Consider the following 24,354-nt stretch of genomic DNA (forward strand, 5'->3'; position numbering starts at 1 on the left):
TCCAGATATTATTAGAATGATTAAATCAAAAAGACTTAGGTGGGTAGGTCATGTGGCACGAATGGGAGAGGAAAGAAGAGTTTACAGGATTCTTGTTGGGAAACCTGATGGTAAGAGACCAGTAGGTAGACCAAGACGAAGATGGAGGGATAATGTTGAGATGTGTCACGTGCCAGTTTCGCACGACACAATGAATGTTGCAAGGAGGAATGGTTTCTCGGAATCGACGAGAGATGGCAGCACGCTATATAAAAGGAGCAAGGGAAATTATAAAAAACTTAGAGCGGAGAAGAGGGATTATATATAGTATAGTAAATTGAGAAATATATAAAAGAAGAGTCTAAATACTATAGAAGAAGTAAATAGAATGGTGTATATAGTAAATTAAAATAATTAAGAATATTGTCGCATACGAAACGCTTAGGGAAGTTATTAAGTAAGATAACGAATTCAGAAATGTATCTTTATATCTCTGACGAGGAGAACATCGTCAGTTTTTTGTTTGTTTGTCCCCGGTGGCGCTGTTGTCAAATTAGACGCCCCGAAGCACTTTTCGGTTGCGCTTTTTCTTAGTCGCACTGGGCCATTGGCAGCGCTCGTTATTAGCGATCCTGGTTATTCCCCTTTGGTCGTCAAATAGGAGGTGGCGCTATTGTCAGTTTAGTCGACCCTACTCTTTCTACAAGTATAGCTTGTATTGTTTGACAAAGAAGCGGGGGGAAAGCGAACACATAAATAAGATTACGCTTTAATAAAAGAAGAAGAAATTCAAAGAAAAACAAGAAGAAGCCATTTCCATATTAAAAGAAGAAGAAGCCGTTTTCATAATAAAAGAAGAAGAAGCCTTTTAAAAGAAGAAGAAGCTTTTCCATATTAAAAGAAGAAGAAGCCATTTAAAAGAAGAAGAAGCCTTTTCGATTATACATATACATATATTTTCTCTGTATTTTGTCAAGTTCTCAGAATATAGATCCGCATTTTACTATATCCTCTTGGCTATAAAACGCTTTCTTATTTGGAATTCTCAAACAAAGAACCTATCCCCCTGAGATTAAGATATCTGTAGCCGTGGTAAATAACATGTAAGTACGTACCCACAAGGGGCGTAGCATTAGTGGCGACCAACGTTGCGGCTAGCAGAATTGTGACTAAGAAAGCGAAAAAGGAAGAAAGCCAAAATGGAGGAAGAAAATAAAATTGAAGGCGAGAACAGAGAAACTATAATGGAGGAAATGGAAGACAGAAAGGAAATATTAAACTGTTGTGGAAAAGAGGGAAATAAGGAAGAAACTATCCTATGCAGCTCATGCAAAGAAATGAAACATTGGCTATGTGAGAAGATAAGAAGAGAAAAGTACATAGGAATATGGGAAAGAGGAGATTACGTATGCAAAAATTGCAAGGAAGAAAGGATAAATGAAAAGAAAGAGAAGAAAACGGAAAAGGAAGAAGAGAAAATGAAGGAAAATGCAAAGAAGACAGAAGAGGTGAACATGATAGAAATGTTCCAGAAGTTATCGATGCAGATAGAAGAAAGTAATAAAAAGAATAGCAGAGAAGCAAAAGAGAATAATAGAAGACTCGAAGAGAAAATGGAAGAAAATAGCAGAAGATTAGAAAGAAAGTTTGAAGAAAAGATAGATGAAAATAGTAGAAAGTTAGAAGAGAAGTTTGAAGAAAATAATAAAAAGATGGAAGAAAGGCTCGAGGAAAATAGCAGGAAATTGGAAGCTTCGAGGTCCGAAACCCACGAGATGTTCTTGAGATTGAATGAAACGTGTGAAGGAAATAGAAAGTCGCTGGAAAGCAAGATAGAAGAAACAACGTTGTTAATCGAGAGTACAAGTTTTGATGTAAATAGAAGAATAGAAGAGGAGGTTTCGAATCTCAGAGAGGAAAATAAACAAAGAAATGAAAATTTGGAGAGAAAGCTGGTTGAAAGTAAATCTCAAATAGAATTAGCCGGTTCAAGAATAAAAGCAAACGAAAGCAAGATAGAGGAAGCTAAGCTCCTGATAGAAGATAGAAGTCTGGAAATGAACAATAGAATCGAAAGGGAAGTTTTAAAACTTAGAGAAGAAAACTTGCATGGACTTCAAGAAGCTCAAGAAAAAACTCTAAGTATAGAAAAGGAGATTGTGGAAAATCGAGCCAAAATGAATGCAGCAGATAAGAGAGGAAAGGAAATGGATAGAAAAATGAACGGAACAGTATCCAGGATGGATAAGACAGAGAAGCGAATGGAAGAAGTGGAAAGGAGATTAGGGAATATATCAGTAAAAGAAAGGAACGCTAGATCCAGTTTTCGATGCAGCGAGGAAGAGACTTATATCAAGAAAGAGATAAAAGAAGAAAGCTCTAGCGATGAGTCTACAACGGAAGAAGAAAGGAAAAAAGATTATGGGAAAAGATCTTACCAAAGGAGAAAGAGAAAATGGAAGAGTAGTGAAGAAAGTAGCAACAATGAGAAATTTTTAGATACGCTAGAAGAAGAATACAAAGGCTGTGAAAGATATAAATCAAGGATACCTAGACCACAGGAATTACAGCATATGCCTAAATTTAATGGGAATATATCAGAGAAATGCCCAAGGAAATTCCTGAAGGAGCTTACCACGAACATACGTTTAATGAGAATCCCAGATCACATGACTCTTAGTCTCATTGACACGTGTTTCGAACAGTCAGCAGCCGGGTGGTACCAATTAAACCAACACAAATTCAAAGATTTTCGAGAATTCAGTAGAAAGTTTTTAGATTACTATTGTAGCAAAGACATCAAGGAAAGGCAATTGGAGGCCCTAAAAAGAAAACACATCGACTGGTCGAAAATTGAAAGTCTGGAGGAACGTACATGGGAAACCTTGAGAAGCTTTAAGAATTTGAAAGAAGGATGCAGTGAAGAGGAATTAGTGAAACAAGTAATCCAAACGCTACCAGTAAGAATCCAAAGAGCCATAGCAGCGGTGAAAATTAAGAAAGTGGATGATTTAATAGAATACCTAAGGACAGAAGATATGTTGAAGAAAACTCAAAACTCTTGGGATAGAGAGAGGAACGACAGGGATGGTCGACCTTATTCAAAGAGACGTTATGATGACGAAGATAATAGCAACAGGCAAAAGTTCCGAAGACAAGAGCTCGAGGTTAGAAATCTGGATTTGAGATGTCAGGACCAGGATAGAGGAAGAGGAACCAACTTGAGAAATAGGAACGATCACGTCAGGAATCAAGAGTTTGTTGGAGATGGAAGGTACCAGGGATATGATAGGACATATAGAGGCCGAAATAGGTTCCCAAGATATGGCAGAAGGGGAAGTCCTAGATGGAGAGAGGAAAGAGAAGAAAGACAGCAGAATGGACGAGCATCCAATGATGAAACTGAGAGAAGAAATATATCTCAGGACGAAGAGAGAAATGAGGCAATGGAGCTAACAAGAAGCTATTGTATTGATGGAAGAAGGTTCCAAGAAAGATCGCACGGAGGAGAACATTTGGAGAACGCCCAAAGTAATCGAGCGTCAAACATGTAATGCTCTTGCAGCAATCCCCAGGTGTGAGAGCTAGTGAAAAGAAACATCAAATGAGGGGAGAAACAATAGAGAAACCCAGCGACAGTTTAGAATTATGTTTAGTAGGAGAACCAGACTTTGGAAGACTAAAACCTGGGAGAACGTTTTATGTTAAAGCTAAAATAATAGAACTGGAAGTTAAATGTTTGGTAGATTGTGGAAGCGTAGTGGAAGTCATGAGTTACGAATGCTGGAAGAAAATAAGAGAGAAGTACCCGCAAGCTAGATTAGATACATGCGAGAAAGACAGGATTAGATTGGTCATGGCAGCCGGCAAGGATGAATACAAGATACAGGGATCAATAAAAATCATGATGAATATTCAAGGTGAAAATTTCTCAGTAAATTTCTTAGTGGTGAAAGGATTACGGTGTGAGATTATTTTAGGAGTGTCTTTCCTAGAAAAGTATGATGGGCACATTCATGTCAAAGAGAGAAGGCTAAATGTTGAATTGGAAGAGTCGTGTAGACTTGATATTCCTATGGAGACAATGTGTGACGAGTCAACAAAAGAAATGTGTGTTCGAAAACAAGGTCTTGTGGTTAACAAAAGGGACGTTATGTATAAAGAAAGTGAATACGACGAAGATAAACATAGAGAAATAAAGAAAAAAGAAAATGAATATGTGGCGTCCGTTAAAGAAATACAAGATAAAGTGAGCGAATGCATAGAAATCTCGGAAAACGAGAGAAGAGAATTGAGAAATGTACTTGTCAAGCATAGGAATTTATTTAGCCAGCGACCTGGACTTACGAATGTGTATTCATATGAAATAGAGGTAGACACAAATCAGCCCATAGTATCTAGGCAATATTCTATACCTTTTACCAAGAGGAAAGCTGTTGAAGAAGAACTACAGAAATGGCTAGACTGGGATATCATAGAAGATTCAAATAGTATTCACATAAGCCCCATGCACGTAGTGGATAAGCCAAACGGAGGCGTGAGACCTGTTTTGGACCTGAGAGAGCTAAATAAGCATGTATTACTACCACGAAATCAAGTAGAAAAAATTAATGAGTTATTGCATTCATTTGCGGGAAGTAAGTACTTCACATCTTTTGATTTAACGCTAGGATACTTCCAGGTGGAGATTGAAGAAAAGTCTAGAAAATACACAGCATTTAGGTATGGGTCCAGATTATTGCAATTTAAAAGATTACCTTACGGACTAAATTCATCGGTGTCGGCTTTTACAACGGCACTGAACAGAATATTTGGTCTGGAAACAAAGTCATGGTTAGCAATATATGTAGATGACATGTGTATACATTCAAAGGACTGGATGGATCATATAAGCAAAATAGACTGGGTTTTATGTAAATTGAAAGAAGCAGGACTTACCGTTAAGTTAGAGAAATGTTCGTTTGCAAAGAAAGAAATCAAGTTCCTAGGGCATATAGTATCTGGAGGAAACGTAAGACTTTGCAGCGATAAAAATGAGGCTATAAAATGTTTTCCAAAGCCTACAACCAGGAAACAATTGCAAAGATTCTTAGGGATATGCAATTGGAGGAGCAAATTTATTAGGAATTTCGCTTCAAAGGCCAAGCCTTTATACGATCTTTTGAGAAAGGAGGTGAAATGGAAATGGGCACAAGAGGAGGAAAGGGCTTTTAATGTACTAAAAGAAGACCTAACATCTAGTCCAGCTATAGGTCAGCCAGATTTTAAAAGACTTTTCATCATAGGAACAGACGCATCAAATATAGGTCTAGGGGCATATCTCTTCCAGAAAACCGAGGATGGAGAAGATGTTGTAATTCAATATGCGAGTCGTGCACTGAAGGCGTTCGAAAGGGCGTATACCATTAGCGAACTGGAATGTTTGGCCATTATATTCGGTATTGAAAAGTTTGCGGTTTACGTGAAAGGAAGAAAATTTAAAATTCTTTGCGACCATAAGAGTCTTATATGGTTAAACTCTGCTAGGCAATGGAATCCTCGTTTGACAAGATGGGCATTACTTCTCCAGGAATACAGTTTTGAAATAGTAGACATTAAAGGAAAGGACAATAAAATTGCAGATGCCTTAAGTAGATCCCCTTTACATATGACGCAGGAACCGGAGGAAGTGTTGAAGTTATCCATAAACGCCATCATGGATGAAGAACTCGGGAACATATCGAGACAGGAATGGATAGAAAGCATGAAGAAAGATGAAGAATTAAGCGGCATCTTAAATGTCTTGAATGGAGATAGAAATGAAAACGAAAAGAAAATGAGAAGAGCGAAGATAGAAGGAAAATATGTAATTAAGGAAGGAATGATTTTTAGAGTAAGCATAGAGAAATCTAATCAAGTGCAACTCTGCGTACCTGGAGCACTAATTAAAAAAGTACTCGCAGAAGTGCATGAGAAGTCTGGACATTTCGGGATCGATAAAACATTGAGACTTGCCCGGAGATTTTTCTTCTGGAAGTGTATGAAGAGAGACGTGGTGGATCATGTAAGAAACTGTATGTTATGTATAAGAACTAAACCTTCAAAATTAAAAATGGAAAGAGAAGAGTTACACGTAACTGCAAAAAATCCTCTAGATATGATATCTATAGATTTGATTGGACCTCTCCCAAGATCGCGAGGATTTACATATATTCTCACATGCGTCGACGTGTGCAGTAAGTTTGTAATATGTTATAACCTCAAGAAGGCTACAGCAAAGGAGATAGTAAAATATTTAGAAGAAGGATTTGTCAAACACTATGGAGTTCCATTAAAAATTCTAACGGACAATGGTACACAATTTGTATCGGAATACTTTAAAGATTACTTGAAGTTTAAAGGAATTAAGATGATAAACGTTACTAGGTATCATCCAAGTTCGAACCCGATAGAGAGATATAACGGGGAAATAGTAAGAATTCTAAGAATGTTATGTCATGACAATCATACGAAGTGGTCTACAGCAGTTAACAGAACCATAATATGGATAAATAACTCTATATCTGAGGAAACAAAGAAGAGTGCAGCTGAATTGTTTCTGGGATATATGGAAGAACCCGGAATCTTCAAGGAATTTGATTGGCCGAGGGAAGTAATATCCAAAGAAGAGACTAAGGAAGTATTACTAGACATATACATTAAGAGAATGAAGAAAATGAACAAGAAAGCAGAGAATGGTACGAAAATAAAATTAAAAAAGGGAGACTTAGTATTTTGCAAAACACACCCAATGAGCAAAGCATCAGAGAAAGCAATCAAGAAATTGTTCTTCATATATGAAGGTCCATACGAAGTCATGAATTTGTTTCGGAACACAGCGGTAGTAAAGCATACAGAAACAAAGATAGAGAGAAGGGAGAACCTGGAGAATATCCGGAGGTACAACTGCACGGAGGAAGTAAGAAAGAGCTTGGTTAATGAATAATAGAAACAGTAAGAGAAGTCAAATGAGATGTAAAGTGGAAAAAATTATAAATTTACAAATGAATTTTCCAATATATAAATTTTTTATCCTCAAGGAGGGGGATATTGTGTCACGTGCCAGTTTCGCACGACACAATGAATGTTGCAAGGAGGAATGGTTTCTCGGAATCGACGAGAGATGGCAGCACGCTATATAAAAGGAGCAAGGGAAATTATAAAAAACTTAGAGCGGAGAAGAGGGATTATATATAGTATAGTAAATTGAGAAATATATAAAAGAAGAGTCTAAATACTATAGAAGAAGTAAATAGAATGGTGTATATAGTAAATTAAAATAATTAAGAATATTGTCGCATACGAAACGCTTAGGGAAGTTATTAAGTAAGATAACGAATTCAGAAATGTATCTTTATATCTCTGACGAGGAGAACATCGTCAGTTTTTTGTTTGTTTGTCCCCGGTGGCGCTGTTGTCAAATTAGACGCCCCGAAGCACTTTTCGGTTGCGCTTTTTCTTAGTCGCACTGGGCCATTGGCAGCGCTCGTTATTAGCGATCCTGGTTATTCCCCTTTGGTCGTCAAATAGGAGGTGGCGCTATTGTCAGTTTAGTCGACCCTACTCTTTCTACAAGTATAGCTTGTATTGTTTGACAAAGAAGCGGGGGGAAAGCGAACACATAAATAAGATTACGCTTTAATAAAAGAAGAAGAAATTCAAAGAAAAACAAGAAGAAGCCATTTCCATATTAAAAGAAGAAGAAGCCGTTTTCATAATAAAAGAAGAAGAAGCCTTTTAAAAGAAGAAGAAGCTTTTCCATATTAAAAGAAGAAGAAGCCATTTAAAAGAAGAAGAAGCCTTTTCGATTATACATATACATATATTTTCTCTGTATTTTGTCAAGTTCTCAGAATATAGATCCGCATTTTACTATATCCTCTTGGCTATAAAACGCTTTCTTATTTGGAATTCTCAAACAAAGAACCTATCCCCCTGAGATTAAGATATCTGTAGCCGTGGTAAATAACATGTAAGTACGTACCCACAAGGGGCGTAGCAGATGGACCTAAAGGAAATTGGTAGAGATGGAAAAGAGTTTATAGATCTTGCTCAGGATAAGGACAGATGGAAGGCCTGTGTTGCTGCAGCCATGAACCTTCGGGTTTAAGAAGGCTAGAGAGTGACTACGGTTTACATATTACATTTCTTCTCGTATGAGCTTCACCCCATCAGTACATATATTTTGTTTCCTTTGTTTCCTTTGTTTTCTTTCTTAGAGCCTAATAAACAACATTAAATGATTAATATACTTTCACCAAAAGTGATTCTCACATCTACAAAATTCTATTGTACGGTTCATTTATTATTCCAAAAATTATTTCTTTCAACTGATTTAAACCAATGATTTCTTTTTAAAGAATTATCTGATTTAAATTTTATTTAAATTAATCAACATGGGCATCTCTTCACCAAATTCATATTATCACCATTTCATCCTCATCGTCACAATTAGCTAAAAATGGCAGAGAAGGTACTTAAAGAAAGGAAAATAAATCCATATCAGTATTATTTAGAGGAAACTTCGGGTTTTGAAAATGGCCTCGTGCAATATTGGTTTATACGTATCTTGACTTGCTCTTGTTTATTCTAACTCTACTTCATGCTTAAATAAGAAAATCGGGACTGGAACTACAGTTTAAAGTGGGGTACGAACCTCTGCGCAATGTGCCTTCATCTGGTATCGAACCCGTAACTCCTAGATTGTAAAGATGATTTGACTTGAGATCACAGACACTAGAGAAAATAGAGATAACCGAGGGTTTTGGTGCAAAAGTTGAGAACTCGCACTCAGTAGGGGTGATTTAGTGCCAAAACTGGGGGGCAAGGACAGTTTACCTTCTCTTGTTAGACAAGGCTTAGCACTAAGAGGCCATAGTGCGGTTGGAAAAAAACTTGGGGGGCAACTGTCCAACAATGCCCCCCCCCCCCGGAACGGCCGCCACTGCTGACACTCGATTCGGATTCAATTGCTGCACAGTCTACTGGTGTTGCACAATAGTAACCATGACACGTAGTCACTGATACTTTCAGATTGTCGCCAATGCGGTCATTGGGAGTTGAATGAAAAATGTCCTGGTACAACATGCATGTATATCTCATAACATAACCATCATTTCTTCGTAACAATCACTGCATAAGAGACAGTCAACATGGTGGACAGCGAAATATACTATATAAAAGTCTGATACGCTTAAAAATTCTGTTTCCTATTTCACTACTTTCCCTGTTATCCGATTTATCCACTCATTTGGATTTTACATGGATACGCAAACAAATGTCAACTCGTAATACAGTATGTAACATTCTTATTCATACACACGGATTTTCAAAGAAAATGCTTTAATATCTGAAAAGAAATACACTCTTTTGAAATTGTTTCTTTACAATTCAATAACTAATATCATTAGGAACATAAAATCTTACCCAAATTCTGTATAACCAATGACAATAATGGATTAAATGAAACTGAAAGAGAAACATGCCATTTTTTGTACAACTTTTCTATTCGTACACTTAATAATATAAAAGAAAAAAGTATATTCAGAGCAAATTGACTGACAGTTCTAATACTTTGATGCGTATCCTTTGGCTTTAATTACTGCTTAACATCTGTTCTTCATAGAATTAACCAGTTTCCGACATGTTTCAGAGCTTATTTTATTCCACTTGGCTTGCACAACAGTTTTCAACTCTTGTTTGGACTTGACGCCTGTTTTATGGACTCGCCTCTTCAAAATTGCCTCCCCGATGGCGCAGTGGTAGCGTCGTTGGCTTGTAATCAAGGGGTCCCGGGTTCGATACCCGGTGGAGGCACAAGTGGTTCGGATCCCACTTTAAAACTGTAGGTCCAGTCCCGATTAGCCTTTCTGTGCATAAAGTGGACTCAAAACAACAAATCAATCAATCAATCCCACCTTATGTTTACTGTCATTGTCTTGTTGGAATTTGTAGATAGGCGGCATGTCCATTCTTTGGGCACTCTGCTTTACATTGTTCTTCAATATGTCCAAATAGACATATGCATCGCATCCATGATACAATCAATAAACTGGACGACATACAGCCCCAAATCATTAACGACCCACCACCGTGTTTAACTGTTGGAACTGTGTTAATGTGATCATTGTCTTTATTTGAATTTCTCCAAACCCTATTTATCCCATCTGACCCGTATATATTAATCTTGGACTCGTCTGACCATATGACACTATCCCAAAATTCCTGGTCCTTGTGGATGTGCTCTTTCGCGAATGAAAGTCTATTCCTGCGATTCACCTTATTTACATACGGCCTCTTTCGTGGCATTCTGCCATGATATCCATGCTTCCACAAGGCACGTCGGATAGTTTGATCAGACATCATCTTGCCAGCAACATTTTCCACTAACGGTCGTAACTGAGAAACACTTAGTCGGGGGTTTTCTCGCACTCTTTTTAAAATAAAGTGCTCATCACGTTTATTCAACCGTCTCTCTTTTGGTTTTCTCGGCACATTCTGTTGAACCTTCCTCTCTAAATTTGTTTACTATGTATTGAACTGTGGAGTGTGATTTATTGACTGTTTGTCCAATTTTTCTTAACGAATAACCTCTAAGGGCCAAATTTATAATAACATCCTTCAGATCGGAACTAAGTTCCTTCACCTTGCCCATTTCTAACACGCTGATAGATGGACGATAGGCCTACAAGAATACTTACGCCAGCATTCCGCTTGACGGGGAGCGCAGCTGCATGTTCAAACTTGTTACAAAGTTGCAAACTGCACGAAATCGCCCGAATAGCGGTGGCACTGTATGCGAGGAAGATTGAAACTCTTGCCCGTACGAATAACAATGTTGCATGAAACAGCGTGTTTTTCTCTTTTCACACAAATTAAATGCTCTGTTTATACACTTTGAACATACATTTTTATTTATATTTGTTGGTGAAACCTTCATTAACAATAATTTCCAGGTATATATAAAAATGATTATATTTACTAGTAGATATGACATTTTCCTCGGAAATTCTATGTGTACGAATAACAATGTTACATACTGTATAAACAAAACATAAAGTGTAAAAGTGCAAGAATCAGGATTTATTTACAAAATAGTGTCGTAATCTCATAAATTCATTGACAGCACACAGGAACTGAAGACTGAAATCCTACAAGGAACAGGAACGTTGGTCAAAGTCGACAGTTTTTTGTTTGACAGGGGCAGAACAAGGAATGGAAGATGGATAAATGATATTTGCACAACGGATGTAGTTTAGTTAGTGTAGTTATTGTTAATGAATAGCCTATAAACATGAGTGAAAAATACGACCTCACGCTCGAATGTGTGCACAACGTGCCTAAATATCACCAGAGGACACCGAGAAAGGATGCCGTGGTAAAATACATTAATTCTTCAGGAACATGAACGAACCCTCAAGTGCCACATAATTGTTCATCCAGCAACTGGCAATTGGCAGAAACATAAGGGAAATCTGCAAAAATGTAATGAACAAACTTTCACTTGCGTTTATCTCTGTTCCACATTTCTATGTGGATATCAAACTTCCAAGCCAAGGTAGAAGAACAGTGAACAAACTCTTTCAGTGCAATGTCTGCCCTTGCACGGAATCACAATTCACAAACTCTACTCTTTTCATTTGAAGCCCGACCGTTATATCTCTTCATAGAAGTAGGAAAGTGCATTTACTGTAGGTGCGACCGCTCCCAGACTTCGTTACCTCTGCACATCTAGCAGATGTAATGCACTTTCTAAAGTCGTTACGTTTGTTCCTAAGACTTTAATATTTGTTTCTACGAAGTTTAGTCTCTAGGAAGATTAGGCCTCGTACTTCCACTCCTAACTACCACATTTCCTTATTTCGAGGCAACGTTTCGCTCATCGTAAACCGGAGACTAAGGTGGAAGACAACGTAATGATTGTTCTTTTGCATTATGTGCACAAGTTTTGCTCGGCAAATTGTCCATGACTATTTATATGAATTTCATCTTGGATTCTGCATGTTCTTTTAGGGACTACATTTTTATGTAAGTGGGATCCATGAGTACTACCGTGCAAATTTTCTATGACTATTTTCATTAATTTTCCTCTTGCATACCAAGTGTTTTTAAGCGATGGATTTTTATCTATGCTGGTGCAGAAGTTGTCAACAGCTTGTTTTGAGTTTTCTTTTAATTCTTGAAGCTCTTATTGGGTCAAATGAAATGCACGAACATGCTGATGGACAATTTGCTCATGGATCCCACTGTACGATGGTGCAGAGATTGTGAGGAGATAGTTTGGAGTTTTGTTTCAATTCGTGAAGCTCTCACTGCGTAAACAAACAGAATGAACATGGTGATGGACAATTTGCTTTGTAATATTTATGTATTCCATTCTACGTTAACTTGATTAACGAAACCGGCTGAAACAACAACTAATTGCCTTAGCACAATATTTATCCTCGAATACACAACTCGCTCTTAGTTATAAAATACTTATTATTTTGATTCAATGTTCTATTACCTTTAACTAAAATACAAATCATACGTAACAAACATATACAAGGTGTCTACCAAAATAAAAAATCCAAAATCCTTGACTTTTTCATGACTTTTTCTTGACCTCTTTTTTTTTCAATTCTTAACCTTTATTTATGCGACCCCTACTTAGTTGGAAATTAACAATTAAGAAAATAAATATTTATTTAATGAAAACCCCTACCAAAAGGCCAGTTAAGATGAAAAGTGGAGCTGTATTTAACAAGAGAATTAGACTTCCTTTATCTATTAATGCATCATGGACTGCATTTGGCAGACAGCGAGGCTCTGGCGTCAGACTGTCAGCCAGTTTAATCTCATGTGGGGCTCTTGTTGTCGTCCCTGTGATTCTCCCTTCATCTATCTTATCTCAACACCATCCATCCTCATCTTTGCGAATAACCAAAGGGACAGAAAAGTGAAGTAAAATAAAAGTGAATCAGTCAGTCAGTCAGTCATTGTGATAGAAGAAAGTCCTGGTGACAAGTGTAATTTCTTGGACTTTTTATTGACTTCTTAACCCACTTGTTGATTACTTTTCCTTGACTTTCATGACTAGCACCCTGATATAAGACTAGATATTGTCTTGAAATGTTCCATTTTATAACGTTTGGTATCCAAGACGAAGTTTCTACCAAAATTCAAATTATGATGCGTGTAAGCACTATGTACCCAGAGGGATTTCCATAAATGTGTACCGATACTTTGTCTATTCATGGCGGCAGTGTAACTTGATACCTAACTTTACAGAGGGGAGGGGGCAGATCATGAGTCCCAGAAGGTTAACAAAAAGACCTTTAACTTGTAAATTTTAATAAACTTGAAATTATTTTGCGGGGGTAGGTGCCCCCATTTGCCTCCCAAAGTCACGCCTATGGTTCATGGACCTCAGAAAGGGCATCTAGTCTCCCTTTCTATTAAATAAATTAATTAAATCGGTGCCTGCATTTCACGTTCCCTTTGAGTGAAACGTGGGACACGGTCCGCTTGGTAGTATAAGAGAGATTTGTTTATTTGAGCTACTAAACGAGTCTATAAGTACAGGAAATTCCGAGAGAGTCAATATTAAAACATGGTGACCGGTGCATCAAAGAATGCATTTGCCCTTTTTACCACTGTAAACATTTTCGTCCGGAGCTGTAATATATGTAGATGAACCAACAAGTCACTCACCATATCTATTCATTTACTTAAGAATCTTCTCTCTTCTGTGCATCAATCGAGCTAAAAATATCTTCCAACTTTTTCCCGATATTTTACAAGTACTACATTTTTAAATATGTTGGCCCAGTTTGCATTCCACTTGCAAACGTCACCCTTATTTTGCCACTGGACTCTTCCAGTCAGCGCATGCGCAGTACCAGTGTTCGTCACGACCAGCGCAGATTGACTGCGTGACAATTTCAACCCAAGTTATAGAAATAGACTGAAAATTTCTTAGTGACAAAATTAACAACTCGTGTTTCTCTGTCCCCATCTCCCTACACGTTTTCTAAACCACACACTATATTTCAAAGATTATATTGCCATAACAATAAATTGATTTCCATTTCCAAAGCCCACAAAATCTAACGTAACAGAATTTGGAAAATGCCGAGAGTTCCTGAGAACATTGAATTCAATAGTAGTGGTGTTTTAAGTCCAATTTATCCACAGAAAGGCTAATCGAGACTGGACCTACAGTTTAAAGTGGGATCCGAACCACAATGTGCCTCCACCAGGTATCGAACCAGGGACCCCTTGTTCTTTAGAACATATTGAATAGTCAAACTGCATAAATGTACAAGTTTTAGAGACCTCCCCGATGGTCTATTGGTTACGATTTCGCCTTGTAATCGAAAGGTCCCCGGTTCAATAGCGGATGGAGGCACATAGTGGTTCAGATTGGACTTTAAAATGTAGATCCAATCCTGCTTAGCCTTTGTGCATGAAGTGGGCTTAAAAATAACCCCCCAAAATATTCATGTTCTACCCTAGATATGGATCCGTAAAGCATGCTCCAAGTCTCAGATTCTACCTTGACAGCGTTCGCTGTAGTCAATTTTTCAAACCAGTCTCAAGACATGTGCCTCCATGTAGCATATCTGAGGAAAGACAAGAATCAAAGCATCTCCCAAATTAGTACACATTGGTATGTCTCAAATAACAGTTCAGCAGGAACAAATTAAAACTGGGAAATCTGATGTGAAACGCCCCGTATTATTCTGTTCGTGCATAAAATAAGATAAATGTAATGGAATACTTACTCGTAAGTCGTGGGGCTGATGTTGATTTTCAAAGGTTCGCTCCCAGATTCGAATTTGTTGGCAATCGTCACGTTGTGTCCAAATAAACAGTAGCGTGGCATTTTTTTACCGACCACGCCTGCAAGAACTGTTCCTGTGTGAATGCCTATTCTCATCTGTAAAGAAAAGAGAAGGAAAATACAATAATATTACGATTTCTTCTCCATGGAAATTGGAAACATGATGAGAAGAAAAAGTTGGAACACACTCCAGAAAGTACACTACTTTTAAATACATTACATGTGTTCATATGCGTTTGCTGAAAGCGCTTTTTTTTAAGTGCATAAAAGTTTTAAATTGTAGCTTTCGTAAATGCATAAAATATTAGCTCATTTTGGAACATTTATGTTATCATACATTTTGGAATAGTAATTGAAGCGTACATTTTAAGAACACGCATGGTACCCTGCACTTAGATATACACATGGTACCATACACTTTGAGGCACATATGGCACCATGCAATTTGTGATACGCATGGCACCATGCATTTTGAGCTACACGTGGTATCATTCATTGCTATATAGCTACACATGGTACCATTCATTGCTAGATAGCTACACATGGCACCATACATTTTGAGCTACACATGGTACCATTCATTGCTAGATAGCTACACATGGCACCCTACATTTTAAGATACATATGGTACCATACATTTGGAGATAAGCATGACACCACACACTTAGGAACACAAATGGTACATTACACATTGAAACACAATTTTAATATGATATACTCTTCTGGAATGTGTTCTAAAAGTGAGATTAGTGTCAATATTATTTTCAGAAAGAGCCCCTTTAGTATTCAATAATTTTAATTGTTAGTGTAGTTTCTACTTCATGGGGATAGTTAATTGGAACATCTAAAAGAAAGGTTAGTACATGAAATGAAATGTTATTGGAGCCATACAAGTGCTATATGCATCACAAGTATCTTCTATTTTGTTCGGATAACTGACATTGTTATCCCAATTAGGATGAAATAATGAGCCGGAAGACGAAAACCTTGGATACTAAAATAAAATTATTACCCAAAAGGAATGTTTCGTGTTATACCCATAAAGTATTCAACCATTTGGCGAATTTATGGTTAATTGGACAAGATATCCAGTGACATGGCCAGGCTTTTCTTGAGGATATGGTTATGTCTTCCTAACCTAGTTGTCACGTTAGTCTTCTACTTTGACATCTTTGCTGCATGTGCTATTTTTTAAGAAATACTAGCCAAAGGGGCGAGAATAGGCACCCTATCCTCTCGGGCACGCCACTGAAGATATTCATACAAATACATAAGCCTGGATATACAGATAGTTGGTACTTGGATGATGAATTTTGATTTTCAATAATGGATGTTCATATCATCCGATTAAAAAACTTGTCAAATTATGGATGTCATTTGACGAATAAATTAATGAAATAAAAGTTTAATGAATGAGTCACCACTGATGGGTATTTGTGTGTGTAAAATTTAATTTGAATTCAATGAAAATTTAAATTCCAATCTAACTTGTAATTCCAATCATGTAGCCTTTACAACTTTATTTTTAATGTTAGTCAGTGGCGCCGATTAGGGGGGGCGAGGGGCAGTTTCCCCCCACTTTTCGCCACTTTTCCCCCCGCACTATGCTAAACCTTAACTACAAAGCCCCCCAGTTTTGGCACCTTGCCCCCCCCAGTTTTTTGGAACCCAATCGCCGCCACTGATGTTAGGTATGGGTTAAAAAGGTTTTTAAAGACTACATGTTTGGAAGAAGTAAAATATTGTTGTCTCTTTCCACCCCCCCCCGTTTAATCCCACAGTGTTGCCATATTTACTTTCCCTTGGCCTATAGAGCACAGTGTTAAAAGGTGAACGGAATCTTCCAAATTTTACTAAAATTCGACGGAGAAAACCGGGGCTACCTTCGAGTGAGACACACTATACGCTAACCACTCTGCCACAGAGACTGGCGCATCAGGATGTCAGATTTGGCGACATGCTCACTCCATCGTGAAGTAGTTGAAGGCATCTGTATCTGCAACAAAAGCGACAGAAGAAAAATGACCATTTCCAGTTCCATGGATATCACGAACCTAAGCTGGAGCCCGTTTGCAATCACGAGAAAGAAATTAATGGAGGGAGAAGCGTAATTTATAAATCCCCCATTGCCATGTCTACACGGCATGAATCCCCTGTTGACACTTTTCATCGATCATCCTCACGTCAATGGAATGGAAGCATCTTTCTCCACGCTTTCCAGCCTCCAGCTCCTCGAGAGGTCCCGGACAAAACTGACGTGGAGTTTGCTGCGCCCCCTCCCCCAACAGAGGGTCCCTGTGAACTAAATCACTGTATTCTCCACGTCTTCATCCATCTTCTTAACCCTACGGCTGGGAGAACAATGCTAGTTGAGTTTTCGTCTAAAAACTGGTGGGGGAATCTTGGGAACGGATCATTTACTGGACATATGTAGTTTAACCATGCAAGTTTAAGAAGAGCATATTTTAAACAACCGAGAAAAAAAATTACACCGGTCAGATTTTGTAAACATCAAATTCAACCATGCAAGTTCAAGATAATCATACTGTAAACAACAGGGAAAATATGATACCGATTACGGTTTGTAAACAACAAATTTGACCATGTTAGTTCATGAACATCATATTGCAAACTACTGGAAAAATATACTGAACATGTTGTCGATCAGGACTTGTAAACACAAAATTTAACCATGCAAGTCCAACATAATTATATTGTAAACAACTGGGGGAAAATATACTGAACATGTTTACCGATCAGGACATGTAAACATAAAATTTAAGCATGAAAGTGCAAGAACATTATGTTGTAATCAACTAGGGAATAATATACTGATCATTAATACAGATTAGGACTTGTGAATATCAAAATTATCCATTTAAGTTTAAGAACATTTTGTTGTAAACAGCTTGGCAACAATAAACTGAAAATTAATACCTATCAAGGCTTGTAATAATCAAATTTATTCATTCAATTTCAATAACATGCTATTTTAAATAATGAGAGATTACTAATATCGATCAGGACTTGTGAACATCAAATCTAACACTGAAAGTTCAGGAACAAAATTCTAAGAAACATGGGAATAACCAACACGAATCAAAATTCTTATTTCAAGTCCACTTTATGCTCAGATAGGCTAATCGGGATTGGACCTAAGTTTAAAGTGGAATCCCAAACACCAGCGGCAACGTACCTCCCCGGTAGCATTACAAATATAATGTACATTACCCGTGTAATGTAATTTTATATACAGGGTGTCATTTTAATGGCGCCCACGGACCACGGAAACGTATAGATGACATCAAAACAAACAATTTTTCTCAGTAACATTTTTCTCGTTGTTGCATCGTTTCGGCGCTACAGTCGTTAAAAAAAGCCCGTTTTGTCGCCTGAATGCTGGCAACCACACACAACATTTGATTACATTTGTGACGTCATATCCCGTCGTGAAGCGATGCGTTCCACGTTTGCCAGGAGGAACACACAAAATCTGTGAAAAATGAACATACGTAGCTACAATCAGTCACATTATGTACCGTAAGACAAAACGATAAAACACGTTCTGTAACCTAACAGGAAGTAAACACACGATACGAAAAATGGTAGAATGAATATCGAATTCAAGTAAAAGTGGTCATATGGAATTTTTTCTCGGCTTACATGTCAAATATTTGCAAATGTAGTTACCGAGTTGGCATCTACAATTTAGCCTTATCCACTTCGTCCTTCTGATACTACATACACACTGACACACTGAACAGATGACAAAATAGAAATGAAAGAACTCAAAATTCCAAAGGTAAGCAACACATATTATAATGTATATTCAGGGGCATTATGAGGCAAGTGAAAAAAAAAATGGTTGAAAATGCAGGGATATAAATAGTAGTAAAACAAACTCTCCGACGACTGTGTTTATCTACGCACCGGATACACATGTAATAGTTTGCAACTATGAACAGGGCAGTATATTCGCTACTGATTCATCATTAGATTGTTACTGTGGTTTAGCCGTCATGTAACAACGTGAACCTCGGATACTTCCGTTATTAGCACAAAAGTACCACAAGGTATCTGGACACAAACCTGTAGGTATCAACCTTGCAACGAGATTTGCAAATATAATTGACATGTAGCTGGGCGTAAACAGCCACATGTAAGTCGTAAATCCAATAAAATTTATTGTTGTTGATATTTGACATGTAGGCTGAGACAAAATCCGATATTGACACTTCATTTTGAATACGTTTTTTAACCATTTCTCATATCGTTGGTTCACTTCCCCCTCCCCCTGAGATAACTGCTGATTTTCTGGCTGGTAGGCTATGATGTTCGGTTTACTGGACGCGTTTCTCGCTTCGTTTTACAACTAATAATGTGATTGGTAGCTTGTCATTTTCACAAAATTTGTGTGTTCCTAGCAACACTGCCGTGCGCTGTTTCGCCGCTGGAAATGACGTCACAGATACGATCAAATGTGTTGGGTTGCCAGCATCCAGGCGGCAAAACGGTCTTTTTTTGAACGGCTGTAGCGTCGAATTGACGCACTAACGAGAAAAATGTTACTGAGAAAAGTTGTTTGTTTTGATGTCCTCTATACGAATCTGTGGTCCTTGGGCGCCATTAAAATGACACCCTGTATATTCGAATTTTATAAGAACAAATTACACAATAAATGTTTTATAGGTCTATTATAGGCCTATATTTTTCTAGACCTCTCAGATGGCGTAGTGGTAGCGCTGTCGCCTTGTAGTGATGGAGTCCGGAGTTCGATTCTTGATGGAGGCACATAGTGGTTTTTATCCCACTTTAAACTCTGGCCCTATTTCCGATTAGCCAATCTATGCATAAAGTGGACTTAAAAAATCAAACTTTAACATTGATACATCTTTTTTCATGAAATGTAGGAATATATTTTACGTTCTTTAGCATGTAGTATAAATTATTAACCATGTTCCGTATTTGGAAATGCCGTAACTTGGTTCATTTAAAAAATAAACATTTGTCGCAGTTTCGAATGTGTGTGTCTGCCGTAGAAGGTCAAAAGTGGCAAACGACAACACACAAAAAATTATGGTAGGAGGCACTTTCAAATTATTTACAATATACAAATAAAATATGAGTACTTTGTTGGGTGACGTTTAGAAAATGGTATCCGAGAAGCAAAAATGCCAAAGGGTAGTTTCTAAATAACAGTTTACTGGAAAAGCAACAACAAAGGTTTCTAAATAGCCTCGGGTCGTACATGCACCAACGACATTCCCGGAAATTTGATTTCAAAATGCATGAGTGGCCGGCGAATAACAGTTTTTTGTTTATGTGTGCTTTGAAATGTGCACTACAGATCCTAGAGGTAGAGAAGGTTGGAAGATTTTAATAACATTGTTGTTAAAATAAATACCTTTTTGGCTAAAATGGCGAAGAAGTTACAAAGCTAATTCTCTTGTGCTGATATGCTACAAGAAGTAGTGCCACTGATTTTTAATATTTTTTGGGAAGACAGGTATCATTTTGATTTTGGCAGACGCAGATGCTGTGCTACGTTGAAATTTCAGGGTGCTGCTCGAGCCTGTATTTTTCACTAACATTTCTAAGGTAAATGATGGTTATGCAATTTTCGTGATTACCGATTTCGTTTAATTCTACTTTGCTTTTCTGCCACTCTTGGCTAATCGCGAAGATGCGGATGAGTGATGATGTGATAAAACTGATGAAGGGATACTCACAAAGAACACCCATTCCCAGGCCGTGAATCGAACCCTCAACCTCTGAAGTCTAACTACTCACCACGGAGATTGGCAACAAGCCAGATAGCTCTAATTTTCAAAGTACAATTACATTGTCTTATACTGCGAATGTAAAAGTGAAATATTCACAAAATAATTTTGATTTTTGGAAGAAATTATTGCTATATTTGTTGCCGCGGTAGCTCAGTCGTTAGGGCGTCTGACTACCACGCGAGAGACCCGGGTTCGATCCCGGCGGGGGAGAAACGGGATTTTTCCCACCTGTTCAAGCGGCTCCGGCGCCCACCCAGCGTCGTACAAAGTGGGCACCTGGAGGAAACTGGGTGGTAAAAGCGACCAGGGGCGTGGTGCTGATCACATAACCCCCACCTTCGGCCGTGATCAAGGAAGTGTGGGGACCTAACTCCATACCCCCTATGCGCCTTCATGGCGTGGTGCAAAGCACAGGGGAGCACTTTGCTACACTTTTTTAATGGCTATATTGAAGATTGTTTTAACAAGATTTGATTGATTGATTTTGTGGTTTTATGTCCACTTTATGCACAGTAAGGCTAATCGAGACTGGGCCTACAGTTTAAAGTGGGATCCGAACCACTATGTGCCTCCACCGGGTATCGAACCCGGGACCCCTTGATTACAAGGCTACGACGCTACCACTGCGCCATCGGGGATGCCTTAACAAGATTTAGAAATATGTACAATTGTAAAACATATAAGTTCTGGGTTTCATTCCATCGTTTGACACTCATATGAAACAGTTTTTACTTCCTTATAAAGCAGAAACATTTTGTATTATCTAAAAAACAAGCATTTTTGAAGGACAGCATCTTGCGTCTGTCTAATTTTTTGAAGGGCTGCAAGGGGAATACAATCTGGATAAATTGATTTTATGGGGTACTGTACACCTCTAAAAAATTTTGGAGGTTCAATCAGTGGCGGTGGTGGTCTGGTTCCATGGGTGTTCAAAACAAGGTGAGATGGCGATGAACTCAATTTGACAAGGTGTAACACGGCTGGAATGGAACAGAATTACAACACTCAATCCCAACACATATAAAAAAGTAGATGCGTTAGCTTCGTTAACGACCGGCTGGTTTTGGAGTCGACGTAGCGCGCTCACCAGATGCAACAATCACATTCAACGCACAGTGTTGCCACATCCTCTCTCCAGCTGCGAAAGGTATCCACATTGAAGTTGGAAACAACAAATTGACACTACAGCAACAGCGTATCTGCAGTTATGTGACTGAGGCTCCACGTGGAGTAGACGAGCAGAATGATAGCTGCGCCTATTGGTTGAAGGTTGAGTGTGATTGGACGAAAACAACTCGCCAGCTGTTTAATCCCACCCGCGTATTTGGCGGCTGCTTTCTTCAGTTCTTGGACGTTAACGAAGTAAACACGCGGACTATAACTGTTGATACTAACACGCGCAGTTCGGTGCGAGTGAATTCCCTGGAACAAACCAGAAGAGGCAACCGGTTTTCTCTACGCAGACAGCGCTTTTGCGTTCGCGAGCGCAGTGTTGCCGGAGTCCGAGGCTTGATTAAGAGAAGCAAATGGCAGGTGAAGTGGCGTGGGAACATTTTATGTTTTCAAGGAGATGGTGTTCAACGAATAACTATAATAAAAATTACGCGCATCACAGATTTATTTGAGTGTGCACGTGCGAATTTGCGAATAGGCAGAAGCCGCTACTGGGTTCAATGTGCAGTCACCAGCAATAAAAATATGTTAACACCTAGATCCTGCAATACTCGCTTCCCTGCAAGGCGTGGGAAGCGATTATTTCAGGATCTAGGCGTGCCATTTCTATTACCGGCGGCTGCATCCCTGTTCCTGCGCCACCGAGTGTCGTATTGTTTTCCTTCTTAGCCTGCCTGCTATTCATTGATGGAAAGAAGCACTGAAGAGGAAAGAGAACAGAATGACTTCCGTTTCTAAGGAAACGTATTCGTAGAAATAAGCTGGATGCGGATGTAGCAGGCAAAGGATAGTTGGTTGTTAGGCGAGGAATTCTTGGTTTTTAAAGAACTTCTGCTTCCACTGCGGAACTCTTTATTTCTCTCAAAGGGTTTTGTCATATCAATTACGACAGCTCTAAGGAAATAGTGCTACCTACTGAACTCTAAGAATAGAAATATGGCAGCGATTTGCACTTTGTGAAAGAAACAAAACAACTTTAAGGTGGTTGTTTCTTGATTTATTTATTTGCTTTATTTTACTTCGCTTTTTGTGCCACTTTTAGTTAATTAGCGAAGATGGGGATGGGTGATGAAATTGACGAATGTTCACTCACAAACATGCATGCCCCGACCAGGATCCGAACCCGGGACCCCTGGCGTCGTAGCGCAATGTGCTAACTACTCCGCCACGGGGGCCGGCTAGGTGTTGACACTGATGGTACCAGTTGCGACTTCCGGAGCGTGCCTTTATCAGCTTCATCTGATTGCCATTCATCCTCATCGTCGCGATTAGCTAAAAGTGGCAGAAAAGCAACGCCGAGTAAGAGAAGTACAAAATGCAATACAGAAACGTTCCACAGAGGCACTGAATACGTGAAAAAACTTACCTACCACCTGAGCGGCTACCTGCGAAGGGTCATCTAGAGTTCTAAAATATTTGTGATGAGACAAAACGTACCACTTGATGGGACGGCATCAAAAATCAAAGAAATCAATGAAAAGAGTTAGTTTCGTTGATTCTGGGGCTTGAGAGTGTATTTCCACATTACAGTGTTTACTACAGCAATTAAAAGCACCATCCATGAAAAAATGAGTCAAGCTTTTCAAACTCTCTTTGTCCTTCTCACCGCAGAAAATGATAATTCTGTTTTCTTCTCCATCGTCAGCTAACAGGGAAGAAGTACCGTCAAGCATCTTCACTGTTTCTTCATCGACATAACCTAACGAATAACCTAGCTGTGTGCTGGATAGCACACCGTGTTGTAATGCCTGACATGTCAAGGACAAGTTCAGGCGTTTTCCTCGAAGTGGTACGTTTTGTCGCGGAGTAAATATTTTAAACTTATTAGTGCACCCTTCACAGGTAGCTGTTTATCTGAGTGGTACGTTTCGTCGCGAAAACTCAAGTGGTACGTTTTGTCGGGTGATTATTCATAATAGCCACTATTGTTATTTACCATTAGTACTGCTACCAACTCCACTAAACCATACATAACAAGAAACAGCAGTGGTTGGTAGTATTAGTATTGTTAATGCCGCAACTATTACAAATTCTACTAAATTATACTGATCAATTGTAACTAAAGATGATCAATTGTAACTGAACCATGTATAATTATAAACATGTACACTTACCAAATATTCCCAATGCTGCTCACTCCATATGGGTGATGATTAATTTGCATCGCTGTTATTAATTCTTCTTGCTGTATTGCCGACAATGGTGTAATGCTTACTACGGAACCAATCAATCAATTGAAGTAACGGGCACAAACCAGAGGCATTTTGGTGTGCGGTCAAAAGCTTAACGGCCACTGAGACGTGGGGAAATGCGGCAACAGAACTTCTGTCGTCTGCTTCCATTGAAATCAAATGGTGTAACGCCCACTACAGGGAAACGGGAGGAACCGAAGCGGGAATTTACGTGCCATAAGTCTGCAGGTTATCTTGAAAGTTATCGCCCACTGTTGCCGCGTTTCTGCGTCTCAGTGGGTTTTAAGCTTATGGCGTCATGCTTTGAGCTTCGGCTACGGAATACTTGCAGGTTCGACTCTCCTGGGGGAAGAGTAACATCTTTTCTCCCGAGATTTCGGCCTGT

At 38.6% G+C, this 24,354-nt stretch overlaps 1 protein-coding gene across 1 annotated transcript in view; it reads right to left on the minus strand.

Annotated features, from left to right (window-relative positions):
* Gycalpha99B (guanylate cyclase 1 soluble subunit alpha 2) overlaps positions 1 to 24,354 on the minus strand; it is a 533,625-nt gene that overhangs the window by 3,409 nt on the left and 505,862 nt on the right. The window contains exon 9 of the mRNA XM_083130599.1: positions 14,763 to 14,917. Within this exon, the coding sequence (XP_082986725.1) occupies positions 14,763 to 14,917 (155 nt within the window). The remainder of the gene's footprint in view (positions 1 to 14,762; positions 14,918 to 24,354) is intronic.

This window comes from Lepisma saccharinum, chromosome 10 (assembly GCF_977018435.1).
Source record: "Lepisma saccharinum chromosome 10, izLepSacc3.1, whole genome shotgun sequence".
NCBI lineage: Eukaryota > Metazoa > Arthropoda > Insecta > Zygentoma > Lepismatidae > Lepisma > Lepisma saccharinum.